General features: G+C 42.2%; 1 protein-coding gene across 3 annotated transcripts; it reads left to right on the top strand.

Annotated features, from left to right (window-relative positions):
• Positions 1-134: 134 nt before the first annotated feature.
• PSME3IP1 (proteasome activator subunit 3 interacting protein 1) lies at positions 135-15,655 on the top strand. 3 transcript variants are annotated; one of them, XM_030025155.1, is made up of 7 exons: positions 135-247; positions 3,034-3,179; positions 3,371-3,469; positions 7,388-7,509; positions 11,574-11,707; positions 13,713-13,777; positions 14,900-15,655. In XM_030025155.1, exons 2-7 carry the CDS (start codon positions 3,050-3,052, stop codon positions 15,115-15,117), a joined length of 768 nt encoding a protein of 255 aa, XP_029881015.1. In that variant the 5' UTR covers positions 135-247; positions 3,034-3,049; the 3' UTR covers positions 15,118-15,655. The 3 variants fall into 3 exon arrangements, with proteins under 3 accessions (XP_029881015.1, XP_029881017.1, XP_029881016.1); XM_030025157.1 differs by having other exon boundaries at positions 139-247; positions 3,039-3,179; XM_030025156.1 differs by lacking the exon at positions 135-247 and adding an exon at positions 1,418-1,438.

Here is a 15,655-nt window from a genome sequence, read left to right on the forward strand (position 1 = left end):
ACCCTCCGGCGCGCCTGCCGTGCGCGCGGCCGTTCCGCGCGCTCCTCGGCCTCCCGTAAGAGCAGCGGGGATTGGCTACCGAAGGGGAGGGGCCTCCTAAGGAAGAGCTCACTTGGTTGGGTCTTGAGGGCGGAAGGGGCGTGGCGACCGGCGGCGGCGAGCGAGCCGGGGCGGGTCTATGAGGGGGGATCAATGGCGGCACTCTGGGCCGGGCTGTGCCTCTCGCTGTAACGGGCCGGCGGCCGCGGTACGTGCTGGTGGCGGCGGCCCAAGCCCCGGGGGGGATGTGACGGGCTCTGGGGGCAGGGGCCGGGGCCTCTGCGAGCGCGGCGGGGAAAGCGGCTGTGGCCGGACTGCGGGGTCCTTCGGCTGCAGGGGCGGAGGGGGCCGGGGCCGGGCCCTGTGAGCGCTGCGGGCCGGAGGCCGGACCGCGGGGGGAGGCCGCTCCCGGAGCGAGTAGTGGAGGGAGGGTAGAGAGAGGAGGTCGCGGTGAGGGCTCGGCGGCGCCGGCTGGCAGCAGGCCCCGGCCCAGCTGCCCAGGCCTGCGCCCGGGAGGCTCGCAGGCGGCGTTAGCAGCGGGTGCCGGCTCCCGGTGGCAGGTTTCAGGCTGGCTACGCCATGGCGGGGAGCGACTCTTCACCTCTGGCTCTCGGCTGGCCCCAGGCTCGGTGCCCGGCACTTTATTTGATGTGCCGCGGAGGTGCAGGGAGCGCTGCCCGAGTTTGTCGCAGTGATGGGTGGCCCGTTACTTAACGGAGGTCTGAATGCACACGGTACCCAAGACATTGCGTCTGCTCTAGATCTGTTCCAGCCTAGGTGATGGCAAGGGCTGTGAAGTTGTTTTGTTTGGGATTTTTTGATCCTGGGAATGTTACCATCTGGCAGTATCAAAAGGTGCAGTTTACAGCTGTGACAAACTTCTGTCATTTATGATGACGGCACATCACTCGCTAGAATACAGTCACCAGGTGAAAACATAGGTGAACGGGGATGGGTGCCAATCACATGTGTCTTGTCTGGTCTGGAAGATTTTGTGTGTGTTTCAGGTGGGGGAGGGCAAAGAATACAGCCAGATCAGGAAACTTTGTAAGTGCAAGTGAACTTAAATATGATGTTGCTTGATTTTCATTTTTTTCCCCACATCTTTGTGCCCCAGGATGTGGTTGTCAGTAAAGTTGTTATTTGCTGAAATGTGTTTGATCAGACACCAATTTCCAGGATTGTGACTTTCTGTCATCATTGTATTGGAACCTTTCGTTTCCTCTCTGAATGGACAAGTTGAGATAACACAAGTGGAGAACCAGGTTATCATGTTTATATGGCACTTGGGTAGGAAAGTTGGCCTTGTGATTAGGACCTGTAGTCAGGAGGGAGATGAAATTTTTGTCTTCTCTATAGGTCTCCAGCTTGAACTACCTTCAGAAATTACATGCAAAGAGTGGGTGTTCCATGCTTTCTGGAAAGTGGACTTGTCTTAGGGTGGATTTTTGTTAGATATTAAAAAAGAAACAAAAGAAAAGTTAAAAAAAGAGAAAATCACCAGCCCTTGGTCTGTCCTTCCTTTCCCCAGCTCTTAAGAGAATCCTTTTGTCTTGTCTTTTGATAATTCCCACCTTAAGAATGCATCCTGCTTGTAACAAATATCTGTGCAGTGCTCTAACCTGGACTTCTTCTGAGACCTCAATTTGTCATCTGTATTACAAACAATAACTCACAAAAATTATCGGGTTTTGTAAGAATTTCAGGACTCCGCTTCCTGCAGGAGCAGTACGAAGAAAGGGTGATAAACTAGTTCCTTCCATTATTTGGGTTACTACATCCCTCCCTCCCTGGAAGAGTAAGTGTTCTGGCTTCTCCTCCAGTGCTGAAATGCAGGCAGGGTGAGATCCTAAATTAATAATACTTGGCAGTGCAGGGGGCAGTCGTCTGTAGTCCTTGAGGTACTTGCTGAAGTTATACCAAGGAAATAAGAAGAAACTAGAAAAAAGCATGAGGTTAGCATGACTTTAAATGGATAGCTGTCAATGCTGTGTTTACATTGTACTTGTGTATACAGGCTTGATGTAAGAAACAAAAATAGGCATTAATGCCTCGTTCTATAGCATGGAGCTGGCAGAATAAATCTTGAAGACTTGCACAAGCAGTTTGTTTCATCCTGGGCTTACAGTTGTCAAGACCGTGAGTTTCCTCCTTAGGATGACTCCTTGGAGCATCTTCACCCTGCGCCTAATATTGAAATAGGTATCTGGCCAGTACTCAAGTATTAGGATCTCTTAAAGCAGAGGGTGGGTGTACTGGGTGAGAAGGGGCTGTGCTCACTTGGTCAGAACTGCTGCTCCTGTTTTCTAATCTCAGCCCTGCCTTAGCCCAAGGGAATTCCCCCTTTCACTCACCTTTTGAGCTCTGTGTAACCCTGACAGACCCCCGCCCCCGGCATAATCTGTCCAAACCTAGCTCTCCCTAGAGGTGCGTAATGCTTTTGAAGGTTAGAGAGATTAGTTGCTAATTTCTGAAATCTCACTGTTAATCACTTACAAATATATGTATTCAAATCACTGAAAACAGGCAAGCTTTCTCAAGTTTTCACAGGATGGGCAAAAAGAACTTAGGTAAAGTGAGGGCAAAGTGTCAAATCCTTTCTCCAGAACAGTGAGGTGTAAGAACTGAAATAAAAGGGTGTGAGTGTAGGTGTGGGTTTTTAATTTATTTTATTTTATTTTTTGTATATTTATTTAAGCAAGGTGAATCCTAAGTGGGGTAGGGAAAATTCCATTAAAGTATGACTTCTAGAAAAGCAGCCCGAGGCAGACAACTAACAGGGAAGACATAATTACAAAAAAGAGTAAAGAAGGAGTAATAGGTGGTGCTATTAGTCTTAGCAGTTATGCAGTTAGTAGGTATCTCAATCAGTACTTACTGTGTAGTGGTCTTCAGAGAACTGAAGTTATTGTAAGTTTTTCAGGATGTGTAGTAGTGTCTCACGCACTGACAAGTGAAATCAGGCCCCTGGTGTCTTTCATATCGTGTTTTTAGGACAGGCTGTTCCACAATGGATGGGGGAGATGGTACTGCTGACCTTGTGATTAACAAGAGGTTTGTGTCTGAATCGGAGCTAGAGGAGCGGCGAAAGAGAAGGCAAGAGGAATGGGAAAAGGTCCGAAAACCTGAGGATCCAGAAGGTATGGGATAGATTTTAATAATTATAGGAAAGAGATCGGAGAATATTTCACTTTTGTGGAAAACAGGACCAAAAGGTAATAGCTTGTATTTTACAAGTTCAAAAGGTTTTTACGTGAAGGAGCTAAGCGCTGTTGGTGATTCAGTGTTTCTAACATATGGTCTCATTTCCTGATTTGTTCCTTCCTTTCAGAATGCCCAGAGGAGGCGTATGACCCACGTTCGTTGTATGAAAGACTTCAGGAACAGAGAGAAAAGAAGCAGCAGGAGTTTGAGGAGCAATTTAAATTCAGTAAGCACCAGCAGTTACTGTTTTGAACTGAAACCCAGCAAACTGCATGTATTGTGTGCAACAGCTGTATACAACATCCGACTAAGGGACATATCTGTGTGTCTTGTCTGCCTCTCTGAGAGATAAACAGAGGCTTCAGAAAGTATTATTGAATTTTTGCATCTACCATCCTTGCATTTTTCAAGGATGATGGATGTTCTGGTGGATAACATACTGTTCTGGGCATTGAGACAGCACTGCGCATGTGCAAAACTCAAAAGTTGCTTGCAGTTATGGAGTCGCATTCCTGTAAAGTGTGGAATACTAGGCTTATTTTGCACATTAAATCCAACACCACCACCACCACCCCCCCCCCCCCCCGATATCAATCCATGGAAAAGTGGAAATGTAACGTGGTTTTGTGACTCTTGAACTCATGCTTTAACACAATTCATTATTTGAATCAATGAAAAGAAGTCCTGTTCCAGCAGCTGTTACATTTCCAAGCTTTAATTAGTTGATTGTATTGGGTCTGGCTGAGATGGAGTTAATTCTCCCCATAGCAGCCCTCCTAGTGTTGTGCTCTGCATTGGTAGCTAGAAGGGTGTTGATAACACACCAGTGTTTTGGCTACTGCTGAGCAGTGCTGGCACAGCATCAAGGCTGTCTCTCCAACTTTTTTGCCCCCCTCAACAGCAGGCTGGGACTGGGCAAGATCTTGGGAGGGGACATAACCAGCACAGCTGACCTAAACTAACCAAACATATTCCATACCATATGACGTCAGCTCAGATATAAAAGCTAAGTAAAGGGAGACGGAAGGGGGGCATTTTTGTCTTCCAGAGCAACCGCTACACATACTGAAGCCCTGCTTCCCAGGAAGTGGCTAGACATCACCTGCGGATGGGAAGTAGAGAATAACATCATTTGTTTTTCTTTGCTTTCGCATGCAACCTTTGCTTTCACCTTATTAAACTGTCCTTATCTTGACCCACAAGCCTTTTGTTATATTTTCTCCCCCCTGTCCAGCTGAGGAGGGGGAGTGATAGAGCGGCTTTGGTGGGCACCTGGCGCCCAGCCAGGGTCAACCCACCACATTGATGCAAAAGTGATCTGAGGCTCAAGATTACTATTTGGAAGAAGTAAACATACAGGAGTTGGTTCTTCAAAAAGTAGATGTTTAATTCTTCTAATGAAATGGAAACCTAATTTCTACTGATGTTTGAATTTCTGGTTTTATAGAAAAATCCTTTGCATTATATCACCTGTATATGTGCTGCTGAGTGCAAAGATGATAATGAGAACTAGAAAATTATTAGTCAACCATTTGGGGAAAAAGGGAGCTATTGGCTCTATCTAAAGAGAAGTGAGGATGATACTGTGGAACTCCATTTTAAGGTGGGTTCTGATTGATTTTGGTTCTTTAGCTGGAAGCCTTACCCTCAAACTATTGTGTTCCAGTTTGCCTAACTGGATTCTGTCTAGAATTTCTCTTGCATTTGCGATGGAACAAAACTATGTTTTACCTTTAACTATGGCACAATCTTTGAGTTCTATTAGGTAACACTCCCTGCCCCTGCAGATGCTATCGAGGGCATTACTGATTACCATGATTGCTTTTCCTGTTTTGTAGTAGATCCTTTTAGAATCATTCCTGTAGCCAAATTTCTTTGGGAGGAGGTAAGTGGGAGGAACTGACTAACTAGAGATCAGTGTTGGCTGGACTGTGGTCCACTAGTTTGTCTCATCAGAGTTCAGCCCAGTTTGGCCACTTGTGACAAGATTTGTCCTCTAATATGCTTGAATTTGCCTTAAAATGTTCATAAGTGTTTTTTCTATCCATGGGAATTTTGGAGGAGTGGAAAACGAGTATAGCGCACTGTCATTCTGATCAGTCAGAATTTACAATGGGACTTGGGAGGAGAAACACCTTACTGCTGAAGAATTGAGTTTGCATAAACACACAAACCTAGTTACCCGTTGTGTAGATAAAAACTGGTGTACAGACTAGCAGTTCTTCTTTCTGCTAGGTTATTCAGCTTTGCAAGAATGCCTTCCTTTTTACAGTAAAATAATTTTAGTAGAATGTTATAGCATTTTAAGTGAAAATTAATACTAGTATTCTCTAAAATGCAACTTTTAAAGTTTTCTTTCTGGACGATTATGGTAACCAAAATAAGGATAAGTGGAAGTTATTTCTTGTCTCTCTAAGTTTCGCTTGTATTTTTATTGGTGAAAAGTGGAAAGTACAGATAGCAGCATTAATGCATTGAAGTCTCCAAACTGTACCTGCTGGAGAGTTTCCAGTTTACTTCAGTAAACTTTTGATCCAAGTCATCTTTGGATCTTTGGACTAAACAATTTGTGTCAAAGTGGCCACCAGAAAACTGACTGCTATCAACCTGGATGGGAAAGGCTTCTGATAACTCTCTAAATTAATTGTTTCGCTTGCCCAGTTATATTAGATCTGCAGCATCTTCCCTGTGGTTCAAGAAACCTGTAAACCAAAAAAAGTTGCTTTTAAGGCAACCCTTGCAGAATAACAGATACTTGCTAACCTGGAAAGCAAAACCTACTGCACACTATTTAGTAGGGAATCTCAGTAACCTCAGCCATAAGGATCTCTATGGCTGCTTCTCTTAGTTTGCAGATCAGGCAGGCAGAGAATGAAATTAATTCATGTCACTCACTTCAAAGAATGTCCCGAGTTTCACTACTTTTGCTGTCTTTTGAAGGGGGCCTCAGCAGTAGTAGTGAATGCTACAAGTTACTGTTTAAAGATTTACAAATGAGCCCTGCATTCTTAGAGTTGGAAAGATATAATTGATAATAATAATTGATTTCTAGAGCTTTTTTGTCAAAGACAGAAGCTTGCCAATTATCAGTGTAAATGGATTTCTTAGCTTGCTGTTAAAGTGAGTAGGACTTGACTATGTGGGTGAAGATTAAAAAAAAATATGGCGACCTCACGTAAAAACCTAAAAATCCTCTTATGGAATTAAGCTCTAATGAAGACTAAAGGTGATGTTTGGGTTAAGATTTCAAGGATGACTACAAACAGAAAGATTTGGTCTTTCTGAAAAATGTTTTTTGTTACCATTCTAACTAAATCATTTGATTGAGAGACGTTGAACATTTGCAGAACAGAAAATAAAAGGCCTTCCTACTGCACTAGTGTGTACTTTCCTTAAAGTAGGGTAACATGTTTAGAAATAATTTTTTTTTGGAAGTTAGGAATTGGCTTGCTTCTACTTTTTTTTTTAACGGATGTTAATCTCAGTCAAGTTACTAATTGTTTGCTTTAAGAAAATGTACTTCCTATTTTGAGGCAAGATTTATGGGGAGAAGTAGTGTGGGTTTTTTCCAGTTATTGATTGGTTTAAGAACAGATTCTGAGGAGACAGGCTTAAACTCGGTGTCTGAAACCAAAACAACAAATATATCGTTGCTTAATGTGGTTATTCCTTATTTTGTATCACTTGTTCCAAATGGCGTTTCAGAACTGCAGAAAGGCTGCTTGAAAACTGGTTGGTTTTCTTAATTATGTCAGCAAGTCCAATAGCATTTCATGGCTTCCTATGAATTGTGTCTTGCTTTTCTCTGTAGTAATAGCGTTGTTTTCAAACTGTGTTAGTTTGTTGTAGTTTGTGTGCTTTTTTGGCTTGTTAGCATCCAGTATCATTAACCAGGAAGTATTTTTACTCCTTAATTACAGAATCCAGCAGATAGCTTGTGGAGTTTGCTTTGTACCCTTTTCTCGGCACAACAGCGAGACTGCTGGAGTACCCAATTCACTCAGTCACCCAGGACTCGACTCTGCTATGGGGCAGTTTGAAATCATCGGAAAATGCTCTAAGAGAGTGGTGAAGTAACACAAAACAAATGGCTGCTCCTTAACTGGTTGTAGCTTATCAATATGCATTCTTTTCCTTTATTCAGAAAATATGGTAAGAGGCTTAGATGAAGATGAGACGCATTTCCTTGATGAGGTTTCTCGGCAGCAAGAGCTACTAGAAAAGCAACGAAGAGAAGAAGAGCTGAAAGAACTAAACGAATACAGAATATCCTTTGCATTAAAATGGCTGGTGGTTGTATAGAGGAGGACAAGGGATTGGGCTGTAGTTTTGTTCTGTCATTGACATTCTTTCTATAAAACTGCTTTACAGAACATATACAATGATAGACTTTTTTCATTGTAGCTTGGATCTCCCACTGTAATGTTTGATACTCCCCCCCTCAACCCCCACGTGTCTTTGGTACTTTTCTTTCCTTCTCCCCCACCCCATTGTTTGGCGTTTTGGGGGTTTTTTCCCTGTTATTGAGGGTATGAAATACAATAGCTAAAAAGAGAAAGAGAATGTAAAGGAAAAACAGCCTGTTACTTCTAATCTTTTGCTTTTTTCTTCTTGTTGAAAAGTAAATGTTTTTGTTTGGTTTTTTTAACTGCATATTGGCTGGTTTTAACATACCTGTTTGAAATAATGTTTGATTTGCTCTCTCTGTTATTCTTCTTGAAGTATGAGCTACTTTCTCCCTTGCTGTTAACTGCAGGATGAGAAATTAAATACATCTGTGCAGATGCACTAACTTTCTTCTGGGAAGTCAGTGCCCATGGAGGCTCAGCTCCTTTGGGTAATACAGACTCTTAGACCGTACTAAGAGCAGGACTGTTTGGCTTTGCTGTTAAATGCCAAATTTTCATGAAGATGTGCTAGAAAATAATATAGGATGCTTTTTCTCTCTAGTCAGTGGCAGTGAAGGGAGGTTGGAATGATTTGAGGATTTCTGTGCTAAGCTAGATGTTGTTTTTTTGATGTTTATTGAATCTGTGCAGAACCTGATGGTTTCTTTGCCTCCTAATGAAAACCATTGCTTTTAAGTCATCAGTGAAGAAAGCGCAAGTTCTCAAGGATGCTTTAGTATAAATGAAAGGATTTGTGGACACAAGGTGACCAAAACCAGTCAGGAAATAAAGCTGAATAGTGCCAATGCTACAAAGATCTGCATTACCTTCTGTTAGTTAATGATTTATAACTTAAAGCGTGTGTTCTGTGAAGAGCGTCTGTTATCTTAGTAATGTGTTTATGAAAAAGCAATACTGATGCATTTTTTTTATTCAGAAATAGGCTGTAGTTGGTTGATAGATTTGGAATATTTTCTTCATTTGTTGGATCTAATAATGGGATGTTCATGGGATATATTTAGTTTCAGTGATGGTTGCTTGCAGGTCTGGCTGATGCAGGGATGTGCAGTATAAGCTTGTGCTGCAGAAGCAGCTGACAGCTCTAGTTAGGTCACATACGTCTGGGGTGAACCATACCAGCCCAGAGGGAATCTTACGTTGTCTTGAATTAGCCACATAACACACTGATCCCTGAATTTACTGAGCAGGGCCTGTTCAAGATGTACAGGCCATCTAACCTCAGTCTTTGCAATCTTAGTAATATTGTCTGGCTCTGTATCTGAAGACTTGTTCTACAGTTTAATTTACAGCATATTGCTAATGGGGCAGAGGGAAGGAGAATGTTTTATAGTCACCTCAACTGATGAGAAATTGAGAAGTTTTACCCATTCTGTTTCCTTTTTTTTTATTTGTTTATTTAACCATAATATTTCAAGAAACCTCAGAGCAACTTGCAAAATGATTCATCTGTGTTTGAAATTTTTGGTGGTATTCTTTTAAAATGCAAAAGGTGGTTTTGTGTCTGCAGGTTGTTACTAATGGTTTGTCACTACAGTGACAAAAACCAGTGGGTAGTAGGTAAACATGCTGGATCTATAGGTACTGTTCAAGTGCTCTTCCAAACTAATAAGAGGAATGTCAACCCAGTGGGTTTGATTATTTGGTCTTTTTCCTGGTATAATGTCCAATTTTAGCTACCCAGAGGCATTAATTTTGCAGTAAAACCTACATCAATATTCAAGTACAGAGCTTTTTTTCTTCCTTTTTTTCTTCATTTTTTAGGTTGAACAGTCATGAAATCACGTATCTTACATGCTTTGGAATATTTTAATGCACTCTCAAGCATAAGAAATTCATATGCATGGATGCATAGGAATTTTACTTCTTCCTGCATGAACAGCTAGGGTTTTTTGCTCCTTAACCCATCCAGACCCCATGGGTCTGACAGTGTTTAAAGATTTACAGATATTTTTTTAAGCCAGTTCCAAGAAGTGTTTGAGAACAACATCATCTTGTCTTAAATCCTATGTAAATGTAGGAAAAGTCCCCCTCCAAGAAGCGGGCTTTACTGTAGGATAGCTTTTTTGATGCAGTAAATATTTAACATTGAGAGGTTTATTTCTAACATAGTCTTCCTGAGAGGGGACACTTCTTGACTAGGTATAGTGTTACATTTGCTAATGGTAGCAGTACATATAAAATCTCTGTTAAAAATGTGCTGTGTCTCTGGTAGTTGAGGCATGCTAGGAGAATGGCATCCTGGATGGAAGTGAAAAGCCTGTAATCTGGTAGCTTTTAAAAGAAAAGTCTTTGGGTTCCTCAGCCAGGCTTTTTTTAGTGCAGTATTAGAATATAATGGGGTAATGAACCTAAATGTGGAAGTTGAACACTGCAGTGTGTGGAATCATGTGTTGCAACATCAAACCCTGTTCGACACAAGCAGCTTTCAGATTGCTTCTGATAGCCACAGGATGGCAGTCCTGTGCCATCTTAAGAAATAAATAAAATTAACAGTCTGATTTTGACTGAGAAGACTTTCAGTTGAGGTAGGGAGCAGTCTGGGTTACTGTTGTATCCTTAGGAAAATCAAATAAGGAATGGCCTCTGAACTCTCCTAATTGTAAAGTGATTGGAGACTTTGAGTGTGTCCCTTCAAAGGAAGATGTAGGAGTTTTTTATTTGCAGATGTTCAGTAGGGAAAAAAACCTATGACTTCAAATACATGGTCCATCAATGTGAAATTCACTATCCAATATTTGTCTGCAATAACTGGGGCACCTGTGAATCTCCAGCTTGTGGTTATGTCACTTGATCAGTGGAATCGTAGTCAGAGAAGAAACTGGTAGAAAGCTGGATTTAGGGTTATAAACAAATACCCTTTTCAATTAGGTTGATTTGTCTTTGCTATGTGTAGTTTAAAAGTTTTGCAGAAACTTTTGTGACCCCACTGGCACCTCATTAACAAACAGGATCTTTGACAGACCTCGCTTCATCACATACAGCTGGACATTAACTGTTATCAGGGATGGGACTAGGTCCTGCCACAGAAGACCTGTTTAGTCTGTGTGCAGAGTGAGTGTGCCTTAACAACAGACCAAGCTCCTTCTTATCCTGTCTGAGAACCTACTTAAGCTTCTCCACCTCATTATAGATCTCAGCTGCATCCCACCTTGCTAACACTGTTTTAAGCTACTTAGTTTTTCTGTGCAGTTGCAGTCTTTTTGGGTGAATCTTGGACCACACGTAGTCTTAATCAGATCTGTCTCCTTCCTCTTGAGGTTGGTGTTCAAAATGGCAGTAGTAGCCTTGTGGGCCTTACAAAGAGATGAGCTGAAAAGGTAGAGTGATAAATACCAAAACAGAAAATTGGAACTGTTTTGCTTTGGTAAGCTGAAGTCTGCTGGGCTCAGCAAAAGGAGTGTTTGAGGAGTGGAAGTGAGCCCACATATTGCTACTTAGTTTTTTTGGTAAGGATTAGGGGTTGAAGCAGCAAATTTGAATTACAAATGTGTTGATCCTTGTAGAAGGGGGAAGTACTGCATTGCTTTTTTTTTTTTTTTTTTTTTCTTTTGGTCCAGTCTGACCTTTTTGATTTTTTTTAAGACCTTTAGGAAAAGGCAGGATGATGGGTATGTTTATGCATGCTGGATGTGTCGTGTGTTGCGCCTTTCTGACTTCAGAAAAGCAGCTCCTAGTCTGCTGCCTGGATGTTTTTACAGGGAGAGCTGGTATTGATACCCAAGAAAGCTCTGAACCCAGTGGGTGAAGTCTCTTCTGTCTTGGCCAAAGGTGCCAGCTAAATGTCATTACAAATAAGTTTATTTCGATAGAATAGGTGAATGAACTTCGGTTGCTGCTGTCAGCAGAGCTGGCTAAATATATCTGAGAGGAAGTGTCTGTTCTCTCTATTCCTTCCTGGTTGATCCTTAACCCTTAATTCACAGCACTCTCACCAAAGTGGGAGTCAGTATGGACCCAAAGAAGGAAACTGAGAAGAAATTGCCCATGAAGTCAGTGGAAAACAAGAACAAATTCTCTCAGGCAAAGCTGTTGGCAGGAGCTGTGAAACACAGAAGGTTAGTTTCACACCTCTATAAATTCATGAGGAACGGAACCCAGTTAGCAGTGTAAAGGGAGGCAGGCCAAAACTGCCTCCAGAGATTGAGGTGTGAACCTTAGCCCTAAAGAAAAAAGGAGGTAGGTATAAGAAAAGACCAGCCTTGTTTCTATAGGCTCTCACAAACTGTGGGAAAAACATGAAGCAATTCAAGTAGATAAGCGTGTGTAAAGCAAGTGGCTAGACTCTTCATTCTAGACTGCCAGGCTTGGGCAATCCTGCTTGGGGATCTAGAGGGAATCTATTTTACATGTCTATTTGTAGATATCAGTGTCACCTCACTCATGTAATTTCATTCAGGTTTGCATAATTTATCAGCCAATTTTATCTGTGTCTAAAATGGATTGTTTCCGTTGCTGCTGGGGGCAGCATGGGGGAGACATAGGTTACAAGAGAAGAGCTTTGTGTACCGATTTGATCTTGAGGGCATCAGGCAAACTTCCTTGTTCCTTGCTGATTTGTACTGATACGTCAACACCCTTTCCATTCCAGGGAGATGGCAGCTGGGTTTGTGATGTTTGCTGTTTTGATCTCGGCCTGCAAACACAGCTGCTGGTGTGCTACAGGTTATCAAGAAACTACGCATGTGGGGCTAGCCTTATTTCCCACAGATGAGTTGTCTAATACTTAAGATGATTACTGACGTCTCGAATTTCAGTCAGTTTTTTTGAATCTGTCCCAGAGAATGAGAGATTATTTTAGAAGCTTATCTTGTAGGGTGATGTTTAGCTCCCAGTACAGCAGTAATTGCATGTCTGAAAACTGAAGTAAGCACTTCCACCAGCTAATGTGGAGGGGGTTGGGTAGTTGTATGGGTTTTTGGAAGGCAGAGAAGAAAAACCCTGAACAGATAACAAGCAGCCAACAGTGGTTTTTTTTTTCTTGTAACTACTAGTACTTAACCTGGTATGATGTAGAGAAGGAGCTGGCATGTGCTTAATGGCACATCTAAAGCCTGCAGATGGCATCTATTTGAGGAGGGCATCTTAACTGATATGTCAGTGCCATCACAGACTTGCTTTGCAGTCTTCTGTTTTTGCCATCTTATCTTTTATTGCAAACTGGCCAAAACCAAGTGTAGCGTGAGCTCAACATCTGTTCTCTGAGCTTTGTAGTTTACTGTAAAGGATGTATTACTATAAAACCTCCCCACACAGAACCTTTCATCTGTACTGCATATTCTGACAGGGACAGAAAAGAGTTAATGCGTAAAAATGCTCATACTTCATCACTTTAGTCCATCACAGCTGAAGCTGGGAAGCATTTGTTTATGTGGATGGCTTAGGATTGGGAACATGCGAGAGGGGGGGGAAAAGAAACTGAGCTGTGACAAGGAAGAGCTATAGAAGCTCTGAAGAGTCAGAAGTCCAAGTAACGCTCCTCTCCCCCAACACCACTTTGGACCCAAAAGGACCCTTTTCTTTTTTAGGTCAGACACTGCAGCTGTGTGTGAATTGCTGCAAAACCTACTGGGCTTCTTACTGGGTGCAAGATTTCTAGATGTTTTGGAACAGGCTCTTTAGGTACTTGAAGGAGGGGAAGGAAACCCTGGAAGGGAAAAGACACGGATGTTGCACCAGAAAGTATGATAATCATCCACATGTGCAAGCCTGTGGTCATGTGGACTGTGTGAAGCTCAGGTAGTCATTCCTGATCTCCTGTGGGGTACTTCCAGCTGAATAGGCAGCACTGAGTTGCTGTGCAAGAGGTCTGACTTGGACTCCCAGAGGCATGTTTCTGTTTCCCAGGTTAACAGGTGATATTTCCAGTGTAGGTGTTGACTCTTTCTAGGATTGTGTATGTTCCCTGAGAAGCCCCAGTTAAGAGCATTTTAAAGTGGTGATGGTCATCAGGGGATCCTGCTGGCATTTGCTGTAGGTTTTGAGTCAAAGATGTTACTTTAACTTCACAGTAATTAAGTGGTTCCTTGTGAGGAACAAGACATTTTCTTTTTTTTTCCACAGTTCAGATGGTGGTAACAGTGTGAAGAGGTTGAAACTAGATACTGATCATGATGAAAAGAATCAAGGTATGTCCTGATTTCTGCATGTGGGAAGCTGTCTCTCACCTGAACAGCAACTGACTCGGTGTTAAATCTGATAGAGGATTTGCTTTCCTGCTCCTTCATTATGCAAGACAGCACAGACTGCAGTTGGCATGTTCTCTCTTAAAGCAGTAGAAATGGTAACGATAGGTGCTGACAGCCTTCACAGGGCTGGAGGGAACCTCTACAGGTCATCAGTCTATCCCCTGCCTAAACCATTCCTGACAGATGTTTGTCTAAGCTGCTCTTAAATCTCCACAGATACAGATTGTGCACCCTCCTTAGGCAGTTTATTCTAATGCTTAACTGATTTTACCCTTAAAGAGTTTTACCTGATAACTAATAGGAGTCTCCTTAGCTGCGTTTCGAGCCTAGTGCTTGTTCTATTGACGGGAGACATGGAGAACAGATAATCCCTTTTCTCTTCACAGCAGCATTTGATGTATTTGTATACATACCCTATTAGCTTTTCATGCTATGAAGTGATCTTGTCCATCCTGAAACCAATTTGTTTCAGAAACTAGAAGAAAAATTAAGTTGCATTTCAGTCTTAGCTGTCAGGGCTGCAATTGACTTGCTGTCAAGATACTCTTGACACAAATAGGGTGAGCTGCAATTGTGTAACGACAACCCAAGGCGCTTCCTGAATCTCGTTCTGTTGAGTAAACTTTCAGAACACTGGAAATAATTAATTAGCCATGGAAGATGGGAGACATTGACTAGCAGAACGATGGAATAAAACTTTTCCTCAACTATGCTGTTATATCGCAAAAAATACTCAATTACACAAAGCAGAGCTATTTATTCTTATTTAGTGGGTTTGGTACTTGACAAGCATCAAACTGACAACTTTAGAATAAAAATCTGTAATGCCAGCATAGAGCTGGGCTTAAACTAGTGATGAGAAAAAAAATCCCCTGAGGTAGCAAGTCCTTCTTGTCAGAATAGCTTTATTGCAGCATAAAGCTGCCTTATGCTTTAATTAAATCCTGCAGTCATCCACCACTGATGTGGCAATAGCAGGTGAATGGCACGTGGCAGTTCCTGGGCTTGATTAAAAGCCCTTTCCTTCACTCTTCGTTTTTGACTGAGGTACCTCTCTTTCAGAAAAACCATCCTGTGTTCCCTTGGGGAGCAGCTCAGTGGGAGGCTCCACAGTCCACTGTCCCTCAGCAGCTGTGTGCATTGGGATCCTGCCTGGCCTGGGCGCCTACTCAGGAAGCAGTGATTCGGAGTCCAGCTCGGATAGCGAAGGCACTATTAATTCCACTGGAAAGATCGTCTCTTCTGTCTTTCGTAGCAACAGTTTCTTCGATGGTCCATAACAAAATCCCTCCGTGTGTAATGTAGTGCAGAGTATCTTCCAAAGCCCTGATGGATGCTTGATGCATCCTTCTGCCCCAAATATAATCTTTCTAGCTAACCTCTCAACTCTAATACACTCAGATACTTCTGAAATAACTCATTGTATTTTATTTTATATCCCCCCCCCCCCGCAACTTTCCATTTCTGGGGTGCATACTGAGCCTGGAAGAAAGGCTACCATCCTAAATGAGAAGGCATACCTAGTAATGTAATGAAGGTCTGAGGGTAGGGAGGAGAGAGCTTTATCTTTTAAAATTCTTACAGAAAGAAAGAATTCTGGTGATTGAAGAAGTTTATACAAGACTAACAGGCAAAAAATATTCACTTGAAGCAGTGAAGTCTTGTAGAAAAAGCCATGTGTTCTGTTTTAAAATGTCATTTTTATTCTGTATTTGAGAAATGGGGGCAGAACAGAAATCAAGCAGATGGTGAAGTGTAGATTGCCATGACACTGTAAAGAAGTTTTAGTGTTACATGATTAAAGACATTCTGAATGCA

This window comes from Aquila chrysaetos, chromosome 9 (genome assembly GCF_900496995.4).
Source record: "Aquila chrysaetos chrysaetos chromosome 9, bAquChr1.4, whole genome shotgun sequence".
NCBI classification, from domain to species: domain Eukaryota; kingdom Metazoa; phylum Chordata; class Aves; order Accipitriformes; family Accipitridae; genus Aquila; species Aquila chrysaetos.

Excerpts from the sequence above, each read along its gene's own strand:
- PSME3IP1 (XM_030025155.1), top strand. The coding sequence starts at position 3,050 with ATGGATGGGGGAGATGGTACTGCTGACCTTGTGATTAACAAGAGGTTT. Across the intron at positions 3,470-7,387 it reads TGAGGAGCAATTTAAATTCA|AAAATATGGTAAGAGGCTTA; the intron begins GTAAGCACCAGC and ends TCCTTTATTCAG. Across the intron at positions 13,778-14,899 it reads TCATGATGAAAAGAATCAAG|AAAAACCATCCTGTGTTCCC; the intron begins GTATGTCCTGAT and ends CCTCTCTTTCAG.